At 40.7% G+C, this 24,698-nt stretch overlaps 1 protein-coding gene across 34 annotated transcripts in view; it reads right to left on the reverse strand.

Moving 5' to 3' along the window:
• EPB41L2 (erythrocyte membrane protein band 4.1 like 2) overlaps positions 1-24,698 on the reverse strand; it is a 253,487-nt gene that overhangs the window by 65,326 nt on the left and 163,463 nt on the right. For all 34 annotated transcript variants that reach the window (XM_043510960.1, XM_043510955.1, XM_043510959.1 and 31 more), the window contains one exon: positions 23,052-23,094. In XM_043510960.1, coding sequence (XP_043366895.1) covers positions 23,052-23,094 — 43 coding nt within the window. The remainder of the gene's footprint in view (positions 1-23,051; positions 23,095-24,698) is intronic.

A 24,698-nucleotide genomic window follows, 5' to 3' on the forward strand; every position in this document is an offset into this window, starting at 1 on the left:
ATTAAAAGCAACTATCAAGATCCTAAAATCGAGACACCACTCAATGCATTCACAGAAAAAATTTCTCACAAATAAAACTGGAATTTGAAGTGAAAAAACCTCATGTTTAAAGAAGGTAGGAAATGTTGACATTAAAGAATCATGTTTCCCATAACTCTCCCTCATACTGACTTATAACATTAAAATATAAAATGAGTAATTGTAAATAGTGAGATTAAGCACTTTAATAGCTATAGTTTTAATGATTTATAATTATGTACAGTGAATGAATACAGATAAGATAACACTTAGGCCAAGTCATTGCTGGCGTAAACGTGGTTTTGTCAATTCTCCTTTTTCATAGAATTGCTAATTTGCTTAAAATGTTATTGCTATCAAAAAGGTAACACATCATGTTGGAAGACGTAAGTGGACGTTGATGTCCCTCCTCTTTCTTTAACCTTTGATCCAGGAATTTATTAAGTTTTCAAATGTTCTTGTTTTTAACTTGTACAGAATTTTTTAAAGTGTTTTCATTACTCTATAAAACAGTATTGTTTGGAAAATAATTACTGGTTCCCAACATATGCTGCCTGGTGGTACTGAAAGCACCCACTTAGTTACTGAACACTGACACAACTCATAGGATCTGTGACAAATAGTGTCAATCATAAACCAAGCACCACAAAATGAACAGACACATTCTCAGTGTTCTATTAATAAATTTGCACCAAGCACCACACAGTTCCTAGTAGGCCCCCAAACTACAGGGCCAGGTAGAGCGTAGCACACCACAACACATTACTATGGCTCACTGTTAAAATGCTCTTTTAAAGCCTTCCTGAGCCATACACCTCCTGGCTGAGCTCTTCTGATAACCCTTGTATCTGGCTGTTCAAACTCAGCAGACAGACGTTCCACCTTTACCTTCCACCCAGAGGCAACTTTTCTCCCTTGGCTTCACAGATATTATGCAGGACACTGCAGGCAGCTATAATCACTGGGATATTTTTCTCAGTGAGATCCAGTCTTGTGAGTAAACGTCACCACCCCTTCAAACGACTAAAAGCACATTCAACTGCCACTCTGCACCTGCTGAACCAGTAGAGTTGAATTGTTCCTTGGTGCTGTTGAGGTCACCAATGTACAGCTTAATGAGCTGTAGAATAAGGGGTAAGCTGGGTTTCCCAGGATCACTACTAGCATTTTGGCATTGCCAATGGTAAATCTGGTAAGTCAGGAAAGAAAGTCTCTACTTTCAGCTTTTTGAACAGTCCTGTGTTCTTAAAGATGTTAGTGTCAGGCACCTTCCCTGACCAGCCAACACTGATGTCAGTGAAGTATCCCCAATGATCCACCAGCATTTGCATTAGCATAGAAAAATAGTCCTTTCTGCTGATGTATTCTGGGGCAAGGTGTTCTGGTGCCAAAATGTGTGCTGTTTATCACTTCACCACAGTTCACGAATCCGATCATTGCAAATCCATCCGTTATATCCTGCAAGTTGCACAGAGTCACAGTCCTGTGTAGCAGGAGATGATTAAGGGCCCTGCACATTTGCATGACAATCGCCTGCACACTGGATTTTTCCAACTCCAGTATGATTTCCCACTGACTAGTAGCAATCTGTCTTTGCAAATTTCCACAGTATGATTGGTTTCACAGTAGCAGCCATGTTAGTCTGTATTCACAAAAAGAAAAGGAGTACTTGTGGCACCTTAGAGACTAACATTTATTTGAGCATTTATTTGATGCATCCAATGAAGTGAGCTGTAGCTCACGAAAGCTTATGCTCAAATAAATTTGTTAGTCTCTAAGGTGCCACAAGTACTCCTTTTCTTTTCACAGTATAATTGATGCTCACTTCTCCTCTGTCAGTGAAGCTCTCACTCTAGTGTCCAGATGCTGAAGGGCTAGGGCAAGCTCAATGCACAGTTCCAGGAATGTGGCCTTGCACATCCAAAAGTTCTGTAGAATTTGTCATCCCAACCCTGCATTACAGTGTGATCTCATCAGTCAGTGCTCATTTCTCATGCCCAAAAGAAGCACTCCACCATTTGCAACCACTCTGTGAACCACCATCAATCAGGAATGCTGGGACAATTTGTATAATGGGGGTGCTAAGAGCTATTGAAACAAACTGTAAACCCTGTACATAATGGAAAGCACTTCAAGCCAAGGGGTGTGGCACCCCCAGTACCTATGCCAACAATGTTGAGTTGGTTCTTGTTATGTCCTACAGCAATTTGCCCTCTGGGAAATGGTTATGTTCCCCACTGCTCTTTCTGCCGCTCTGCAAATACTGGAGAGTCATGCATCCTGTGCTTGCAACACTCATAACAATATTGCAGAGCTGTGCAGGCTCCATGCTTTTGTCAGAGATGGTGGATAGTGGCAAGCCCCATGTGGGTTTATGGAATTTTAAAAATGTGGAAAATTATGGAATAAAGATGGCATTTGATGGTGGAAAAAGCTGCACGATGGGAATGTCGCACAATTCCAGTCATCCCAGTGAAATTCACTTCTGCCCCATTATGCATTGCCAAAACTTCCCAAGAGAGAGTGTGCTGAATGGTGGCCATCCCATTGTGCACCACGCTGCATTGAAACAAGCACTCATGTTGAGTAGGAACTGCACCAATGCAAGACGCCAAGTATGCACACATGTACGCAAGTGATATACTACCTGTGGCAGCTTTATGCCAACCTAACTTGAGTTAGCAAAAGTTTAGTGTAGACATGCCCTAGGTCTGGGGGAAAGAAATCAGTGTCTCTAAGATGAATACAAGTTGTGACAGATAGTTAAGCATAAAGGGTAACATTGTAGGAGGTTGCTTGAACTGGCCTGGGTGATAAGGATTAGATTTATGTAAACCTCTTTTACATAACAAAGATCGCATTAAGGATCAGCTGGCAGATGTGTGTCACAGATTGTTGTAATGAGCTATGAAACCAGTGTCTCTTGAATCCATGGTTTCTGGTGTCTGGGAGCATTATTAATTTAAGTTCCCAGGCTCATCTTTTGAAGTGCTTATGCACGTTTCCTTTGAGGACGAGTATTGAAAGGTCAGATATGTGGTGATCATTCTGTGAAAAGTGTTCATTCATAGCCGATATTATGGTTTTGTGCCTTATTTTCTGCGAGAGTTCTCTTGAGAGGATAGTGATTGTCTGGTTTCACTCACATAATTGTTACTGGGGTATTTGATGCACTGGATGAGGTACACCACATGTGATAAGTATGTGTAGGACCCATGAATCTTGAAAGGTGTGGTGTAGGGGGGTATTTATCATTGTAGCAGTGGAGATATGTCTGCAGGTTTTGTATCTGTTCTTCTGGCAGGATCTGGTGCCACTTTTAGTTGGTGCATCCCAATCCATGGGAAGCTTGCTTCTGATGACTAGCTTGGCAAGTTTTGGGGGATTGTTTTAAGGCCAGAAGAGGAGGGTGTGGGAAAGATTTCTTTCAGGATGTGGTCCCCATCAAATATTGGTTGCAACTATTTGATGATACCCCATTTGGATTCCAGTGTGAGGTGGTAGATGATGGATAGAGGTGTGTGCTATCAGTGTTTTTTTTGCCCCCTGTACTGAAGTGGGTTCTTCCAGAGTATTTGGGTGGTCCTTTCCATGATGCAATCTACTTCTCTAGTGGTATCCTTGATTAACGAAGGTGGTTTTAAGTATATTTCCTGGACTTTCTCTTCATAGCAAATTCTGTAGTATCTAAGTGCTTGGCTGTAGATAACAGATTTCTTGGTGTGTCTGGGATGGTTGCTGAATCTGTGGAGATAAGGATGGCGATCCATGCGTTTCTTATATATAGTCATTTGTAGGGTTTCACTGTTGAAGCTAACTGTGGCATCCAGGGAGTTGATGCTTTGTGAGAATGTTGTAGATAGTTTGATGGATGAGTGGTGGTTGTTGAAGTTGTGGTAGAAATCTATGAAATTTAGGTCTTTCGTCCAGAAGATGAAAATATAATCAATATATATAAAACCCGCTCACCCTTAATGGCCTACTCCAAACTTCTTTTAGAGAACATTATAATCCGTATTGCCCCCCCCACATGTGTTACCCTTTATGTTTAACTATTTGTCCCAACTTGTACTTAGCTCAGACACACTGATTTCTCTTCCCAGACCTGAAGAACTTTGAGTAGTTGGAAAGCTTGTATCTTCCAACAACAGAAGTTACTCCAGTAAAAGATTACTTGATGATTACCTGTTCTGTTCATTCCCTTTGAAGCACCTGGCACTGGCCACTGCTGGAAGACAGGATACTGGGATGGATGGACCTTTGGTTTGACCCAGTATGGCCGTTCTTATGTACCTTACCCACCTTGTCTCGCTCATAAATAACTAATTTCTGTTCTGAGAATGATACCATTTATTAGGTTTGTAGTATTTTGTGGGCCAAGGAATGAAACTATTAACATGTAACAATATTTCAACATTGTCTTAAACTCAAAAAAACCAAATTACCACCAACTAGAAGGGGGAAGAGTTTGAGTTTATGAATTATATGTCAAATGAAGCATTGTTTAATGTCTAAACATGAAAATTCAACATTGTGAATTTCTCTTTACATTAAAATCTTCTATCAAGATTTTTAAAAGTGACTAGTGATTTGGGGTACTTCGATTTTTGGGTGCCCAGCTTGAACAACCTTCTATGAATTAGATTTTCAGATGGAGTGCTCAGTACTTTCTGCAAGTCTGGCCTCCGAGGTGTCGAACTGGGGTACCCAAAGTCACTAGTCACTTTTGAAATTCATGGCCCCTTGTACCTCAAGATATTTCTATCACAAAACATCCTTAGGACAACAAGGATTTCTGAAGTGTTTGCAGTGATGCATATACTAACACAGGACAGGATCAAGTCCAAAAGTTGTCACTGGAGAAAAAATGTCTAATGGTAGATAATGGGTCAAATGCACATACAATTGGAACACCATTTTAATGTAGTACTATTGAATGAAAGCCGTAACTGATAGAAACGGGTTAATCAATTCTCTCCCTGGGGACTGGCATCAATTAAAAATAGCTAATGTTTAATTCTCTCAAAAGGAAAAAAAAATCTATCACCATGAACCTATATAACAGTAAATATAACATTTCATTACAGTTATGGGGAGAGGCAATATACTTGCCGCTGAAATATACCAGGCTTCTCACAAAAAGACACATCAGAAAAGTCAATAATGGTGAGTACAGTCTTACAATAATACTGCATGAAAACTACCTGATTAAAAAAAGAAGTTGCTAACGAAAAACAAAGGTAAGTAAGAACACTACAGAAGTACATGGACTGAAAGACTGTACAGAGAAGTTAATCATAAGAAAACTAATTGTACTGCTATGAAAATACTAATTTTCTGTGAACAAAAAAATCTATTATACTAAATAATTATTAGGCATCTAAATTAACTATTAAGAGAAGTGAAAGAGTTCCTCTCTTGAGAGTAACAGGGCAACTGACAACTCTCAGTGGTAACGTTTCACTGTTCCAACTGCAGACTTAGCATTAGAAGAGTGCATTGGTTATCTTTTAGGTATGGTCTACACAAATAAATTAAATAACCCATTCCTGACTCACAGTTCATCTGCACCTGGTTTATCTGCAACTGTAGACGGGGGGGATGGGAGGAGAAACTGTTCACTATATTTGAGGGGTTGGGGGCAGATGCTGAAGACTTGTTTGATGCTCAGCTCAGTTTTTAATGGTTTATACTTGCAGTTAAACCAGGTATAGATGAACTGACAGTTAACCCATTGCTGGCTCCTGTTGGCAATGTAATTTTTTCCTAGCATAGATCAGAGCTTTTAGAAGGCTCTGTAACCAGAAGGTCTAGAATTTTGCTTGTTTTAAGTGAAAGCTTATCTTCTGAAACACTGATGTTAGGAAAAATGCTCCTGGAGTTTGAATCCATGGGATATGTGGAAATTCCAGGGGAATACATCTTCAGTACATATGCTAAATTACCACAATTTATTTAGACTATTATTACAGCCACAAACAAAATTCAGTAAAGCTGTCTGAAACTGACAAATTAACAATTTTGCACTAGTCACAGTATGAATATCTGGCCGCCTTATATTTTAAATGGTTATGGAAAACTGTTTCTCCTTTGAACATAAACTAAATGTATTAAACTGCTTGTGTACAGTCTGTTTCTGTACTTCTGACTTAGTCTTTGGGTATAGCTCATGTGACAAAAGCATACAAAAACTTGATTGTATAAAACTTTATACTGTGATACTGACATTATAAACTGCTAGGCAAGGTAAAAAATGTTGATGTTTACATGATATTTAGAATTTTGTCTGTACTAGTGCTCTCTGTTTATTGGAGCTTAATAATATGGCCTACTGAAATGTCAAGAATTTGTATAGCCAACTTGCTACCTCAAAAATGCTTCAGAAGCAACATTAGACACATTCTTCAAGGAAAAGAATGTAATAACCAACAGTGCACAATTAACGATTCATCCTATCTATACTGGAGAATCAGTGTTTTATCCCAATAAAGGCATTCTTGTATCTTTTACTGTTGGTGTATATGCTGTTTTTATGGCTCATCTAATAGTTCTGTGGTAGTGTGGCAAGAACAAATAAATTAAGTGCACACAGGGAACTGTAAAAAGGACACCCAAAATTAAGGGAATTATTTTCTCTGCAACGTATTGCACCTGAAATTAATGTAGGGATTCAAGATAATCTATAATCAGTCCTTGTTCTGAAAACCCTTCATGTACTTAGTCCAGCCCATGTCATGGATCCTGTCTCTTCCCCGCACCCCAGTCTCTCTCTCGTCACACAGTCTCAACACAGATGATGAAAAAGCAACTCTTCAGCAACTTCTCCTGTCTTTTGATTAACCTTATCTGTCACTCCATCTGAATTAAGCTCTCAAATGCAGAGGTTTTCCATTGTCTATACCTCTTAAAATCTTCTTTTCCTTTTCACACCAATTCATTTCAACTCCATTTAACATTACAAAGCCTTTGAGATAAAGTTTATAGGAAAGAGGTTATATAAAGCAAAATTTCTTTGTATACAACTTGATGCACAGGCCCTTAGCCATACAGTTCTCCTCATAAAATGAAAATCAGCTACAGCTGAGTTTAAACTGAAACATTTACATACCAGCAACACTAAGTAATATAAAGTCTTGCAAAATTCCCAACTCATGGACTACATATTACACTAGTGTAAGATTTTAAGATTTTTAAGATTTTATTTGTGAAGTAAACATCATCTGATCTGACGTTTGATTTGATTTGGAAGTTCACCTAATTAATCATGGCATTACCCTTTCTTATCCATCATCATTTCTGAGCAGCAAGGAGATTAGCCTACATTACAGCATGCCTACTAACACTATTGTAATTCACCCTTACAGAACGAAGGTAGAATTTTTCCATACTCAAACTGCACTTACAAATGAATACATTCATTTTCAGTTCCCAGCCAGCCACTCTTATCCCCCAACTCTTCACGCTACAAAAGAAAAGTCCTGCCCATCTCCATAGCCTTCATCCCCTTTTACAGTTCTGAACTTGTACCTAGTCACTGGGTGTAAATGTAAATCATGTCCCAGTACTACCAAGGGACCAAAGGTTCTGGGGACCCTGAAAAGGCGAAGTCAGATTTCAAAGGCTGCCACTCACTCTTGCCTCTTCTTGGAGTTTTGGCAGAGGGGAAGGAAGAGAAAAACAGCAGGGCAAAAGGAAAGTTTTCAAATTTCCTCCTGTGCTGCAGGGAATTCCTGTGACTGCCACAGAAGAGGGCGAGGGGTGGCGGAGGGATGGGAACTATCCAGCTGCGGAAGCCGCTCACATATGTATTTGTCTGCTTGTGGCCACCCTCTACTCTTAGCTCCCTAGATGATCCCTGATCCATTTTGCCACTACCAGTTTAAATGCTCGAATGAGTCTGCAAGATGCCATGAACTCTGGCCTCAAGCCAGCCAAACATTTAAACATGTGCCTAACATTAAGCATGTGAGTAATTTCATTGAATTCAATGAGACTACTCACATTTCAAGTTAAGCACACAGAATCACAGAAGTGTAGGGTTGGAATTGACCTCAAGAGGTCATCTAGTCCAGTCCCCTGCTCTCAACGCAGGACTAAATAATAATTAGACAATTCCTGACAGGTGTTTGTCTAACCTGTTCTTAAAAACCTCCAACAACAGAGATTCCACAATCACTCGAGGCACTTTATTCCAGTGCTTAACTACTCTGACAATTAGGAAGTTTCTCCAAAGATGTTTAAATGCTTTGTTGGATTGAGACGTGGGTGTTCATCACCTTGCAGCATGAAGCCCAAGTGGACAGAGACATGGGAAGGTAGTGGTTTTAAGAGCTGCCAAGCCACCAGTGCCATCTGCTTTGGTTTCCCGCCCTGATACCAGAGATGTGCTTTTGAGCAACACGTCTCCTTCACTGATTCCCAGCCTGAAATTGAGTCAAGAACAAGTAGCAGGGTGCTGAGACGCACACTGGTGCAGACTTCTGATCAAGGTCTCATACTTCAAGAATCTTTCCAGCAATAAGCCTTTGCCTCCCAAAAGAGTTACAAAGTGATCTACTTATTTTTAAAGTTACTGGAGTATCCAGACAGCATCCTACCTGGTTTGGAATAATTAATAAATACAAGAAAAGGGTTCAGTCTATGCTGCTTTCTTACTATACAAATCTCCTCAACATCCTGTCAGATAGAGGTGTCTGCCACAAAACTTACAGCACCTCCTTTAGTGTTTTGCTAAAAACTCTTGATCTAGATGATGATGCAAGATAGAGAGATGTTAACCCCATTTGTTAATTTGATTGTTAACCATCTCCCAGAGCCTACATCAAATGAAAGCTGCAATATGGTTATGTTTACTTTAATAATGCAAATATTTTCAGATTGCCCTTGACAAGATGGCCTCAAAGTTTATGTGAAGATAGATAAGAATCTGGCTCATAATTAGGCTATGTTGGTTTTCCACACTTATGGGGAAGAAATTTAAGGGCTTTGGCTTCCTAAATTCACATTAGCAGAGACCTTGTACCCTCACACACCTGTAATCCCACCACCCATCTATAACTAAGTGGATAAAGAAACTGAGGATCAAAGTGCAAGAGTGAACCTCTTTCCATTTTTATTAATACTGAAAGGCACCGACTGGACATTGTGTGCCCAATTCTATTCTCAGTTACACAGACTTGTACACAGATCTGTAGACAAAATCAGGTCCAGTAATATCTGGTTCATGTTGGCTGTTTTAAAAATAGTTTGACAAATCTTTTCTGTAAGAATAAATTCTCTCACAGCTAATTTTCCAAATTAAGTTGAAATGTGTTCAAGTCAGGACACTTTGACAGAGGAGTCAGAAGGTCAGTGTTATGTGAGTAAAAGGAAGCAACACCTCTGGCTTCAAACACTTGAACACATTATCTGAATTATATGCATCTAAAAGAAACTATGTTCTAATCACATTCCACAAAAAAGGGTTGATATATACTCTTCCAGGGGAAAAAAAAAAGGTTTAGAATTAAGGCTGAAACCAATCTAATTCACCACTTGTGCATCCAGCCACCCACCTACCAACACTTTTAACAGTGCATACTAACATTTGGAGACTTGCATTAACAACAAGCACAATGGTGTAAATCAAAGTAAGCAAGTTTCATCACGACCACTATTCAAAAATCGTGTTTTAATTGTTTTCCTGCCCAACCCTTACCCATGAGGTCTATTGGGTCGGGATTTTACTTCCAAAGTTATTTCCAAAAGGCAAGGACCATGGCATAAATTTTCAACAAAAGTACAGTGATTCTGGTTGCCAAATTTAGGAAACCTTAAACAGGCCTTGATTTTCCAACATAAAATGTGGTTGCTCAGCACTTTCCGAAAATCAGGCCCCTTTTAAGGGGTCTCAAGTTGGGCACCCAAAAACTGAGGAACCCATAATCAGTGGACACTATTGAAAATTCAGGCTTTTATCTTTATGCATCATGGACATCTACTGTGCTAATAATAACAACAGCAAATGTCTTAACTGTAAGATGTGTTCATGGTATAAATCCAATTTAGATAAATTCTAAAAACATCTACACAATGAGATTAGCCTCTATCTGGTATGGTTCGACAACTAAAAAATGCTCACTGTGGGTCACTAAAGTAGTTCATCTCCAGTGCAAATCTGTATAGAAAAGTTAATGTTCAGCATTTGCCAAGAAAGTGGGGCCAGTGGAAACTAGAAGTAGATGACTTGAGTAGAAGAGATGTCTTTTGGCCTTTTTGGCATTGCTCTGCCCAGTCTCATACTACTTGATACCATTTCTATCCTTATTACTGAAAGCACAAAGATTTGAAGGGCTCTAGCCATTGTTGCTCTACATTAGTTACAGAAAGTAATGTCACTCAATATATCAATTCATTAAAGAAAAACTCCTTTCACAATTCCTTCAGTTCTGTGGACAAAGTCTTCAACATTTGTAAATCAGAACCATTCTATAAACTATAATGTGAAAATCAGATTATGCTTATCCACATTTAAATAGGACTTTATTGAGTATTAGAAGCATTTTGCAATACCCATCCTTCCACCTTGCTTCACTCTAAAGTTTGACCCCAAATTTCTTCCAGATGAAGTGGAGAAACTGGCAGGGGATCATTCCACTTTGCCCATGAGAGGGGTCCCTGAAGAGAGATGGGAAAAGGAGTTGTGGAGACGGATGCTAAACTGAAGGGTGTATCCCAATTCCTCCATGAAGACCCACTGATCTGTGCTAAACATGTGGGTCCACATATGCAGAAAGTGGGATAACATGGTGGAAAAAAATGGGATAGGAGAAGCTGTCATAAAGCAAACTGGTAAGCTAACTGAGAAGACAGTCAAACAGACTGCTTGGTACTTCCAGGCTGTCTACATGAGCTTGCTGAAGATGAAAAGTGAGACGCTAGTGGTCACCAGTCTAGAAGAAAAAAGGAAAGTCATAGAAGGTCAGGCTACCTAGGCATAAAGGACTGGTAACAGTGGAATCCTTGAGGGAGGAATTACTTCTTTTTAGGGAGTAGACTGTAAATCCTCAAAAACTTCAATGTAGCCTACAAGTCCTTGAGACTGTGAATCTTGTCATCAGTCTGTTGAGAAAAGAGGGTCTGTTCCTCAAAAAGTCTATAGGGCCTCCTGCGGAATACCTGATGATTGAAGCCATGAACACCTACATATTGTTATCGCAGATGCCACAGCCCTAGTTAGAGTCTGCTCCATGCAATGAAGCCTGGAGAGAGGTCCTTGCTTGCAGTTTACCCTCTTCCACTACTGCCTGACATCCCCTGGTAACCTGTCTTCAAACTTGAGATCATTGTCCCAGAGGTAGAAATTGTATCTACCCAGCTAGGATTGCTGGTTCAAGATACAAAACTGGAAACCACTCAGTCCTTTTGACTGTTGGCAACAGAGAAGATAGCATTTCTCACAAAATCCTAATGGGTTCCCGAATGGTCTCATTTATAAGGAGAGCTATTAAGTATATCCCTTCTGATCTCAAAACATCCATCAACCTGTAGGAGCTCTCTTGAATTACCTCCACCTGTATGCCCAGGGAGGAAGGAATCCTCTTGAACAGGTCCTGACAGGTCCTGTAATCATTTTGAAAAAGCAAAGACACTCAAGACACTACCGCCTCATTGGGCAATGACAAAGAAGAACACAAAGCAGGTTGAATGGAGCCTCTTATAACTCCTCCAAAGGAGATTCTACTGGGCCTGCTCAGCACCCTACTCAGTACTTGGGATAACTTCCTGAGCCTTTTCACACAAACTATCCTGGCATCTACTGGCATAGACGTGGAGGGAGAAGTGTGCAGGGAAGATCTGGTGGTGGGAAGAAACCCCCTAGGCTCCAATATGGCAATTGGTAGGGCATTGGACCACCACCTCTTTGTCCCTTGATCAACGTGGAACCTCTGCCAGATACCAAGGACAAAAATCCCTCAATGATTGAGAGTGACACCTCCTATCTTGGGACCAAGACACATGACTAAGTCTCTGATTCTGAATAACAGCCTGAGTCACCCAACCCGTATCACTCTGTGCAGATACAAAAATTTACATCTGCATCTGATCCACGTTGGTAAACCAGTGCTCCCAAAACTGTGGGGTACACTCCCATAGGAGGGTGCAGAGGAACATTCAGAGGGGGCATGCAGAGAGCCTCAGGTCAACCCCCATGTGGGGGAGAGAAGGGGCAGGCAGAGAGCACCACCCAGCCGCACTCTGATCCCAGCCTAGCTCTGACCCCAGCCAGCTCCACTCTGGGCCCTGCTCTACCCTCAGCCCAGCCACAGTTCCATTCTGCCCCCTGCTCCGCCCCAGTCCAGCTCTGCATTCATTTCCTCTTTAACCCCAGGCCAGCCCCACCTCTTCCCCCGTCTCCAGTTCAGCCCCTAGCTCTGCTTTCAGCCCAAGCTCCTCCGCTGAGCCAACTATGCAGTAATGGAGGTGGGAACATCGACGAAAACTGGTAAGGGGGGGTGGGGTGGCAACAGAAAAAGTTTGGGCACCATTGTGGTAAAAAGTACAACCGTATCCGTGGATATCTATGTCCACAGATTTGCAGGGCTCTACCGACTGGGACTGTGGTACTCCCAAGTGCTGAGGACCACTGCTAAGACCAGAGATGACGGTATCAAAGGGAGCATATTGGCCTTGCCTCTAGACAGCACAGGGCAAGGAGGCGTAAGAGGGTCTGATGCTGGCCACGGTACCAGAAGGTGATCTCTACCAGTAGGCAAGTCTGATGCAGACTGAGGGTTCACTGGTACCAGTCAAGATGTCTCCTGTACTGCTGGAGAGGCCATTATCCAGAGGTATAGGAGATCCTGTGCCACAGCATATGCCTCATACGAGTCAATCTCTGATTCTGAAGAAGAGCCTGAGTCGCCCAACTGGTGGAGCCCTGTGGGGATACGAAAAGGTGGATCCAAATCCGATCCACGATCCGCAAAGATGGTAATACAGTGGTCCCCAAACTGTGGTATCAAGAAGGTCCCCTGACAACTGCTGTTACACTGAAGGGGTTGGTACATCAACAGGGATCAGTCTCAACAGCACAGGCACCATCAGTGCCGGAATTAATGACCCAACATAAGAAGCTGTCACAACATCTGGGAGTGCCTCTTCTCAGAGGACACATTACCCTCTTTTCCAGCCCGTTTATTGGTGGAATGTACCGGGCTCCTTGATCTCTTGGAGCATGAGTCCTTTGAAGCTTTCTTTGAGGTACTGGGGAAGGAGAGAGGCACTAAGATGCAGCAATGTCTAAAGGAGCACTTTTGACTGAAGTAGAAGCAGGAAGGCTCTGATGGTGGACGCAGGGATGATTCCATGAGAAGGTGAAAGAGCCTCACCTCCCTATACTTTTTAGGTCTGACACCTGTTCTGAATGTGACCCTTGCTGAGGCACTTCAGACACCTAGAATGGATTTCCTTCTGCTTATGCAACATTTAAAGCCCAGAGACCAAGGCATTCCCCAGTACCATGTGTTGGCACCCAGAACAAGTGGGAACAGACACTCCAATAAACTATGAAAAACAACTCAAACAAAATTCTTACAACTACAATACCCACCTGCTGAAGTGAAGAAACAGATTGACAGAGCCAGAAGAGTACCGAGAAGTTACCTACTACAGGACAGCCCAACAAAGAAAATAACAGAACGCCACTAGCCATCACCTTCAGCACCCAACTAAAACCTCTCCAACGCATCATCAAGGATCTACAACCTATCCTGAAGGACGAGCCATCACTCTCACAGATCTTGGGAGACAGGCCAGTCCTTGCTTACAGACAGCCCCCCAATCTGAAGCAAATACTCACCAGCAACCACACACCACACAACAGAACCACTAACCCAGGAACCTATCCTTGCAACAAAGCCCGTTGCCAACTCTGTCCACATATCTATTCAGAGAACATCATCATAGGCCTAACAACATCAGCCACACTATCAGACGCTCGTTCACCTGCAAATCATGTGCCAGCAATACCCCTCTGCCATGTACATTGGCCAAACTGGACAGTCTCTACGTAAAAGAATAAATGGACACAAATCCGACAAGAATTATAACATTCAAAAACCAGCTGGAGAACACTTCAACCTCTATGGTCACTCGATTACAGACCAAAAAGTGGCAATTCTTCAACAAAAAAAACTTGAAAAATAGTCTCCAACGAGAGACTGCTGAATTGGAATTAATTGTAAACTGGATATAATTAACTTAGGCTTGAATAAAGACTGGGAGTGGATGGGTCATTATATAAAGGTAAAACTATTTCCCCATATTTATTCCCTGCCTGTCTCCCCCGCCCGCTGTTCCTCAGACGTCCTTGTCAACTGCTGGAAATGGCCCATCTTGATCATCACTGCAAAAGTTCCCCTCGCCCCCCCGCTGGTAATAGCTCACCTTACCTGATCACTCTCGTTACAGTCTGTATGGTAACACCCATTGTTTCATGTTCTCTGTGTATATAAATCTCCCCACTGTATTTTACACTGCATGCATCCGATGAAGTGAGCTGTAGCTCACAAAAGCTTATGCTCAAATAAATTTGTTAGTCTCTAAGGTACCACAAGTCCTCCTTTTCTTTAAACTAGCTATGAATGAGTACCAAACTACATACAAGAGAAAACAAATTCCCTGAAAGGGAGAACACTTGCACAAGCAAGCTAACACACTTGACTACCAATCATGGGGGGTGAGAAGGAACCGAGGGGAGTAATGGGTGGCTCTACCCTTTACACCTTTGTGCAGTAGCACAAGGAGCAGAGGGTACATATGATGCCCGAATGGCTACTGCTAAGGGGAAAACCTCCTAGTCTGAAGCACTGGGCATGCACATAGTGAAATAGCCATGTGCAATTACTCAAAGAAAAAAAATAATATGAATAATTTTCTTTATTAGTAGGTGGAAGGTTAATTACATATGTATATAAATATGTAGATAAATTAATGAATCTGCCATTTTAATCAGGACTAATCTAGTTACACAAATGATTGTACTTCAGCTATATTTTCAGCATAATCTATTCACCACAGGAAATGAAACTACATGGTCTGCAGAGAATCAATTGTAATTTTCATTCCTTCAGTAGAAAATGAGCCAAGTTTTCTTAAACATAATTATAGGGCTTTTGAAATTAATGAACTCCATAGCAAAAATGATTAGTGAAAATGTAAAGCTTTTGGAGAAAGATCAGAATTAAAAAAAAAAGTGTAGGTTTAACAAAGAACCTTCCACTTCAGTTGCAGTGAACACACTGTTCCTCTCAATTACAGGTGCTTTCACTTGGTGACATGTGGTGAAAAGATTACACAGGTGAGCCCCTGGAATAATTTACAATGCTCTTGTGTTTCAAGTACAGAAATGGAAATCTTATTCTTGACTAGCATATCTCCCCATAAAATCTACATTATCCAATATGCACATTAGTGTGACATTTTATGCAATACTACAGACACACTAAATTATTTTAACTAAAAGTAATTTTGTTCTACTTGTATAACATTAATGGATCTGTAGTAAGTGACATGAGTTTGTATACAATATACTTTTACTTACTAGTATATTTTATTCTCAAGTTGCTATCACCATTTTCAATCTTAATAAAAATGAATTCAGTAAATTGGGAAAATTGGGAACATTCCAAGCTGGAGACAATGAAAATACTGGCAAGAGTACACCATTATGCTTGCTGAGGTGCTAGTACAATAGGAATTTTATCATGACTTAAGAAGAAGCATGATAAAGCTCTTATTAGTATTACCCCTGAAATAAAGGTGGCATGCATTTTACATTAGACTCTGAACTACCACAACATGGTATGTCTAAGAATGATGCAATAATACTGGCAATGAAGAATGACCTAATATCTGGAGATTCTACATTAGTAAAATTGATCCTTTCTTCAAGTAATTAAGGTCCACAAATTTACTACAATAGATACTTCAGCCTGCTTGCAGGTTGAGGGGAGAGCCAGACCTGTTATCCACTCACAGCAGGGGAATGTTCCACCTCTTCAAGTTCCATCCAGTTGAGATAACTTCCGCAATCAGGATAATTCAAATTTACTTTTCTAAATGACAGATTGTGTTAAATATACTTTGATGGGAAAGTACAACAATTTCTCCTACTGGAGAAAATGACATATTACACCAATCAACAATTAACAGAAATCCTCTCTCTCATCTTAATGATCCATTTCTTTCCCGTGTGGGTTGGATCTGTGGACCTTATTACTATAAGGAAGGAAACTGTCAGGAAAACACAAAAAATATTCTATTCCTCTTCATGCTAAGGTCCACAGTCTGTTAAAGTGGGTTTTTCATAGCAGTGTGCCTCCAGGGAAGCATGATTATCCTTTAAATATGGATATCCAAAATGAGGTAGGATTGTATGTAATCCATCTCCCCTTGGGCACTAAAGTATGGAGGAGAAGACTTCTGTCAAAAGAAAGGAAATGGCACCGAGTAAGAATGGATAACCAATAAGCAGAACTTGGTGAACTAGTGGATATCAAGCAGATCTCAACAGGCAGACATGACTACTCTAACCTGACACTGACACTGAATCGAAGGACGGAATTTTCCTGAATTTACTTAAGGAATGAATGCCATGACAGTTGTGAGGACTACTTGTCTGAATTAAAAGCACAATACCGGGTTTTCCAACTTCAAATAAACTCCGGATTGGAGCTCCTGGCAGTCCTACTCTAAAGGATAGGAAGTAAGACCACATCTCCTTCAGAAGTCCAATCCAAGTATGGCTGTAAAGAGGAACTCTATGACCTTGTGGGGATTAAATGAAGTTATACCCGAAGGAAGTATTTAATATGGGGACTTGTACAAAACTTCCTCTTCTTGAACATGCCAAGAATATTATACTAAAGAGATATGACCTTTTTGCATGGACACTCATTCATCCACAATAAAGGACTCCTGGGGGAACTCAAGGATCACAGGTGCTGGAAGTAGGGAGGCTCGAGGTGCTGCCACATCCCCTGGCTTAAAGTGGTTTCCATCATATACAGGGTTTACAGGTTGATTCAATGGCTCTCAGCACCCCCACTATACAAATTGTTCTGGCACCTCTGTCAAGGATATGTTTTGCTAGTTTTAACATGATAATTAAACTGTGGACTTTGCACCAGCCTGTAGAATAAGTTCTATTGGTTTGACTTCTCTTTTGGGTCCATCAGAGCAATACTCATTTCAATCAAGTGTTCATTTGAAACCATCTAGTCTCAGCTGGAGGACCAGTCTTGCAATAGCAGACCTCCTCTGAAAATCCAGTGCTAGATTATTCAGGTCTCAGAACCATAACCTCTTCAGCCAGAAAAGCATTCACTGCTATTCTCTCATTCCTATTTTTTGTGTTAACTTGGGAAAAAATGATCAAGGTGGAAAGACACATAAAAGAGGAGACCTTGCTCAGTTTTGCAAGATGTCACTGCCACCTCACATTCTGGTCCCGGCACACAGAGGCTACAGGACATTTTATTTACCATTTTTAGATGCAAAGGTTGATCACTAGCCTTCCAATTTTACTTACAATGATTCAGATACCTCTGGGTGTAGGAGCAACTCTGCTAGTTCGATTTCTGACATGCAATTCTTGGTGTTTATTTCCCCCTTGGTGAGCATTTTGCTCCACCCAGGACAGACTAATCTTTCTCTGGGGTACAGCCGATAGGGTTTTCATAAGAACTGGGAAGAAAACAATCAGACAAATTGACTGTCATGATCAGAACACATCTGTTTTCAAAGGACGGACCAGTGTCCTGAGACCTTAACTCAATCTGTTCCAGTTGGTGGACACACTCTTTTTCTGGTAACCATTCCCTGAACTGAGTGGGGAAGATCCCTTCAAAATAAGAACATTGGGAGATTAGAGAATATACAACTAGAGCTAGATCTCTGTCAATTGAAGAGACAGGGTGATCTGGAGAGGGGATATACAAGATTACTGAGTAGGTATCATATGAACTCTGGATTGCTGAAGTGTACCTACATAGGAGTTCAGAATTCAAAATGGGTTCCAATAAGAATTGGATGTTTGTGTCTGTGACACATGTTTTTCATGATGCCATCTTCCTCTTGTGTTAACATTCTTCTGAGATGAGACCTTGTACCTGATAGTATTCATCTTCAGTTCAAGCCTATGGGTTACTTCCCTGGCACCACATGTTTTTGTTTGTATTGAATTCGGCAACCATATCACTGTGTGCTTGCTTCAGCTTTCTATCTGCACAGAATCCTGATCAGAAAAATTGTCTGAAGAGAAAAGTAAAGTAATTTGCCTTCTTCCCTAAAGCCAATATTATTGCTACTCCCTGGGAGCATATGTAAAGATGAAATAGTAATGCTCGAAAAAAAGATAAAGGCTGCCAGCCTTTTGCAGAACATAAACATTGTCTGAAGATGGTAAAATGGGAATGTTTTGAAGGCAAGCTTCTTTTAGGAACTTTAGAGATTTCAGAGAGGGCCTTGTGCTGTGTCCCCCAGATTATCCAGAGGAAGAAATAGGATAGGAAGCAAGCTGTAATACTCCAACCTGAAATAGAAATAGATCACTTTATAGATTATTTAATTCATGCCATGACCTTTCACCTGGTTGCTGAGATTGGGAATGGGACAAAGCTGTTCCTGGAATTCTTGCACAATTCCACAGGGTATTCTCTCTAGATAATTTCTGCTGACTTCATTTAATCAAAACTATAGATAGCCCATTTACTGCCAAACTGACAGAGCCTGGTACCAGTTGGGGTTCTAGCTCCAAACTGGGCTGGTTGGGAGAACTGCAGATAACTAAAGCAAAAGAGTAGTTATTGACCCTGCATTTGTTCTAGCTACTACCTGCAAAGAGGTATTTTCTCTTGTACTTAGAATCATAGAATCATAGAATATCAGGGTTGGAAGGGACCCCAGAAGGTCATCTAGTCCAACCCCCTGCTCAAAGCAGGACCAAGTCCCAGTTAAATCATCCTAGCCAGGGCTTTGTCAAGCCTGACCTTAAAAACCTCTAAGGAAGGAGATTCTACCACCTCCCTAGGTAACGCATTCCAGTGTTTCACCACCCTCTTAGTGAAAAAGTTTTTCCTAATATCCAATCTAAACCTCCCCCATTGCAACTTGAGACCATTACTCCTCATTCTGTCATCTGCTACCATTGAGAACAGTCTAGAGCCATCCTCTTTGAAACCCCCTTTCAGGTAGTTGAAAGCAGCTATCAAATCCCCCCTCATTCTTCTCTTCTGCAGACTAAACAATCCCAGCTCCCTCAGCCTCTCCTCATAAGTCATGTGCTCTAGACCCCTAATCATTTTTGTTGCCCTTCGCTGTACTCTTTCCAATTTATCCACATCCTTCTTGTAGTGTGGGGCCCAAAACTGGACACAGTACTCCAGATGAGGCCTCACCAGTGTCGAATAGAGGGGAACGATCACGTCCCTCGATCTGCTCGCTATGCCCCTACTTATACATCCCAAAATGCCATTGGCCTTCTTGGCAACAAGGGCACACTGCTGACTCATATCCAGCTTCTCGTCCACTGTCACCCCTAGGTCCTTTTCCGCAGAACTGCTGCCGAGCCATTCGGTCCCTAGTCTGTAGCGGTGCATTGGATTCTTCCATCCTAAGTGCAGGACCCTGCACTTATCCTTATTGAACCTCATTAGATTTCTTTTGGCCCAATCTTCCAATTTGTCTAGGTCCTTCTGTATCCTATCCCTCCCCTCCAGCGTATCTACCACTCCTCCCAGTTTAGTATCATCCGCAAATTTGCTCAGAGTGCAATCCACACCATCCTCCAGATCATTTATGAAGATATTGAACAAAAAGGGCCCCAGGACCGACCCCTGGGGCACTCCACTTGACACCGGCTGCCAACTAGACATGGAGCCATTGATCACTACCCGTTGAGCCCGACAATCTAGCCAGCTTTCTACCCACCTTATAGTGCATTCATCCAGCCCATACTTCCTTAACTTGCTGACAAGAATGCTGTGGGAGACCGTGTCAAAAGCTTTGCTAAAGTCAAGAAACAATACATCCACTGCTTTCCCTTCATCCACAGAACCAGTAATCTCATCATAAAAGGCGATTAGATTAGTCAGGCATGACCTTCCCTTGGTGAATCCATGCTGACTGTTCCTGATCACTTTCCTCTCCTCTAAGTGCTTCAGGATTGATTCTTTGAGGACCTGCTCCATGATTTTTCCAGGGACTGAGGTGAGGCTGACCGGCCTGTAGTTCCCAGGATCCTCCTTCTTCCCTTTTTTAAAGATGGGCACTACATTAGCCTTTTTCCAGTCATCCGGGACTTCCCCCGTTCGCCACGAGTTTTCAAAGATAATGGCCAAGGGCTCTGCAATCACAGCCGCCAATTCCCTCAGCACTCTCGGATGCAATTCGTCCGGCCCCATGAACTTGTGCACGTCCAGCTTTTCTAAATAGTCCCTAACCACCTCTATCTCTACAGAGGGCTGGCCATCTCTTCCCCATTTTGTGATGCCCAGCACAGCAGTCTGGGAGCTGACCTTGTTAGTGAAAACAGAGGCAAAAAAAGCATTGAGTACATTAGCTTTTTCCACATCCTCTGTCACTAGCTTGCCTCCCTCATTCAGTAAGGGGCCCACACTTTCCTTGGCTTTCTTCTTGTTGCCAACATACCTGAAGAAACCCTTCTTGTTACTCTTGACATCTCTTGCTAGCTGCAGCTCCAGGTGCGATTTGGCCCTCCTGATATCTTTCCTACATGCCCGAGCAATATTTTTATACTCTTCCCTGGTCATATGTCCAACCTTCCACTTCTTGTAAGCTTCTTTTTTATGTTTAAGATCCGCTAGGATTTCACCATTAAGCCAAGCTGGTCGCCTGCCATATTTACTATTCTTTCGACTCATCGGGATGGTTTGTCCCTGTAACCTCAACAGGGATTCCTTGAAATACAGCCAGCTCTCCTGGACTCCCTTCCCTTTCATGTTAGTCCCCCAGGGGATCCTGGCCATCTGTTCCCTGAGGGAGTCAAAGTCTGCTTTCCTGAAGTCCAGGAAAGCTACTTCCCAGACGACTTGATCTTGTCGCATGACTGCCTTTCTGTAGAGTCTGTCAGAAGCCAGGATTACAAGAGGACTTTTCTGGAAACTCTGAATAGCCACAGCTTCTCATGAAGTTTCCAGTTGTATCACTGGTAACGGATTTGTGTGAGCATCTGATCCCAAAACCTCATATCTATGAGAGCCAGATTTTAATCCCACTTTTTAAAAACTGATTGCTAGTCTAAAAATGTGAAAGTTCAGAATTTTCCTCAGAAAAGCTCTGCAGCAGGGAGGTCTAGTGGGGCCAGAAAAAAAACCTAAAGGGAATTTCAATGCTGTCAGTGACTAACAGGTCTGGTTCTGCCCCATATGCAAAGCAGGGTGAAGTATAAATGCATGGACTTTAGCATGAAGAAAAACCACCTCTACCAGAAAACAGTGGATAAAAGCTTTGGGAGTCTTTAAAGACTCCCTGGGTGTTTATTAAAAAAAAAAGTATTTCAAAGGCTGATATAAACAAGCAAGCATCATAATAACCATATTTGATACACAAGGTGCTTGCAAGAGACATTTAATTTAACGAGTTACATAAAATGTCTCCCAACAGTCACTGAAGACCACATTTTAACACAACTAACATTTAACAGACACGGAAAAGTTCAGATACCCATTTTATTGATTAACCCCTGATCATCACTTTAGGCGGTATCATGTACAGTAATTACAGAGTACTTATTACCGCATGACATCTCAGCAGAGTCAACAAAAAACTGGAAAGAAAATTGTAAGTACAGACAACTATGAAAATCTATATCCATCTTTTCTTCAATTTTACTAACACTAATTTGTTTCAACCCCTTCAACAATTTAAGGGTTTAAAAATTATTGAAACTTAATTACAATAATTTTGGAAAAGACCAGATATTTCATAATAGGGATCCTTTTATTGCCTTTTCTTTTTATTGTATGAGGGAACTGGGAGAAATTCACTGAGAATTCCATATTCTGGAATGACTGCTCCTCTGTTTACCATGTAGGCTGCATTTGGCACATATACATAAAACACCAGGTCTTAAAACAAAGTAGAAAGAACTCTGACATTGAAAAAAAAAAACAAGAAAAAAAAAAACCTTTCTATAGTTCAATATCCTTCTAGAATAATCAATCATTGTTTCTATGATTTCTTTAGATTAAGCATGGAAATCAAGATGACAGGAATCAGGTTAATAAGATCATGCAAAAAGGTAAACATACATACATGACTCCCTAAATCAAACAGTTTTCCTGAAGTTATCAGGACAGTTATCCCACAGAATTGCAACTCCAGGTGAGCTGGAGAAAAGAGCTCTAAATTTAGCATTAGTACTGAAAAGCTTTGCCTACGTAAAGGATGTGATTACTAAACTAACTAGGATTCCCTTGTATTTTCCTATAATTATGATAGGAAGCACTCTGAATACTGCAAATACCAGAGTTACCTGATTAGTAACTGTATAAAATTTACAAAGTCAATTAACAATGATTAAATATCATGACAGTTTACAACAGGCTAATAACATTAGCTCTCTGGTAAACTGTCCAAACCCATCCAATAACCAGGCAAAAGGTTCAACTGCGATAGTGCACAGTTCTTCACCACAGTAGGGGATCGCATGTTAAAAACATTTCCAGTGTCATCACAACACACTGTTGACTAATTAGGTTAGCGAGCGATGTTTTAATCCAGGCATAAAACGTATATAGACCTGAATAATCCTATCCACACTGCTAATAAAAATCTACCATGGACACCATAGCTCCTGAACTATCTGTAGATGGGACAGGGGAGTCAGTAGAAATCATGTTTTAAAAACCTTCATAACTGGTTTCCTGACATATACAAGGTTTTGCTTTAAATAGTTTAACTTTAAGAAAACATATTTCTGTATTAGAAAATTGAGTTCAAGAATTTAACATCAGTACAGGAGTACTTACTTCGAATTTGCCTCTTGATTTCCTTTGAAGAATCTAACCAGTTCTAAAAAAGGAAGAACATCAGTACATAAGGAAATAATTCAGACGAACGAAAGTGTGTGATATAATTTCATGAATTTAAACAAACACTTGTACAGTACATTCTTCTGATATTCTACTTTGATATTCTACATCCACTCCACAGGTGTCTGCTTTAAAATCTCCCAGGGATTCCAGAGGTGCTATACTGTCAAGACTGTTGAGAAAATATCTGTATCAGTGTATTTGTTGCCTGACCTAGCTACATGCTCTTCCTTCCAATGCAGCACACTTTTGGGGTTGTGCTTACATGCTCCCAAGGTCTGTACCAGAGTCTTTTCTTGCCTTAGGTAAATTTAGCTCAGTAACACCAAATGCACTAAGCTGCAGTTCCTTAGGGCTTGTGTGGAGCAGGGAAATTTGCACCAAAGTAACCACATCGATATTTTCACTCTAGTGGAATCCTTTAACAGAGACATGCCTTACAACAGTGTGACTTACCCCCACAAACTTCCTGGGCTGAACCATGCTGGTCCAAGTGTGATTTTTTTTGCACCAGTGCAGTGTATCTACAATGGGGTTTGCATGGTTATAAACTATATCCACTTGGTTACACTCGTGTAAATTTCTCTTGTCCAGAAAAGCCCTTAAACTGCTTTAAAAACTAACGATAGCACCTTCAAGAAAAACATGATCAGAACAAAAGATGAAAAAGATTTCCACTCTTGTTCTATACCTTAACTTATTTGCACACATATAGCTACTGATTTGGGATTTTTAGTTAACCGTGTTTCACTTCACCTGAGAAAAACAAAACTAAATCCCAGAGCTCCAAGAAAATTCCTCTGAATAAGATCTCATCATTTTGGAGTGAGCACTGAAGATTTTTCAATAGCATTCTATAATATAAGCAACTATATTTTAACTTTTATAAGTAGAAGTGATTATAAATTTCTTTCTCTATAAAAATTTCTTAAAATTATGAAAATCATTCAAGATTTCTTATAGGAGAAGGACTAAATCAGCCTGCTTCTGCATTGGCTATTACAAATTTGTTCCAGACTACTGCAATCTGTATAGTAGTTTTAGATCTTCTTGTTTTTTGTAACAAAAAACAAAAAACCTGGACATCACTTACTCTTCATAAACCACCCAACTGCCATCTAGTGGAAAAGACTTTCCAGGTAAAATCCTAGTCCAATTGAAGTTAATGGAAGTTTTGCCATTGGTTTCAAAATGAGGCCAGGATTTCACCTTCCGTGTGTCTAGCTAGGCTTTCAGGTCTAGCATTAACACAATTCTTCAAAATGAGCAAGGAAGAGTTTTATGCTATTTTAAATCAACGATTTACAGGCTAAGTCAATAGCTTTCCCCCTAGAGGTTTCCCACATCAAGTTTGTAAATAAGAAAGCTCATATTTGTCATAATGTTCTTTCAAATACAGTGATAATGGTTTAGAACTTATATGAAATTGTGTTTTGCATAATTGACTATGTACCACTTTTATATAATATTTTGGCATTACCATTACAAAATACTTTGATGCAGTAATATACTTAACAGTGATATCTGCTTATAAAGAGCAACATTCTTTATTTTAAATTATATTGGTGGAAAACAGGAACATAA

Source organism: Dermochelys coriacea, chromosome 3, assembly GCF_009764565.3.
Source record: "Dermochelys coriacea isolate rDerCor1 chromosome 3, rDerCor1.pri.v4, whole genome shotgun sequence".
NCBI classification, from domain to species: domain Eukaryota; kingdom Metazoa; phylum Chordata; order Testudines; family Dermochelyidae; genus Dermochelys; species Dermochelys coriacea.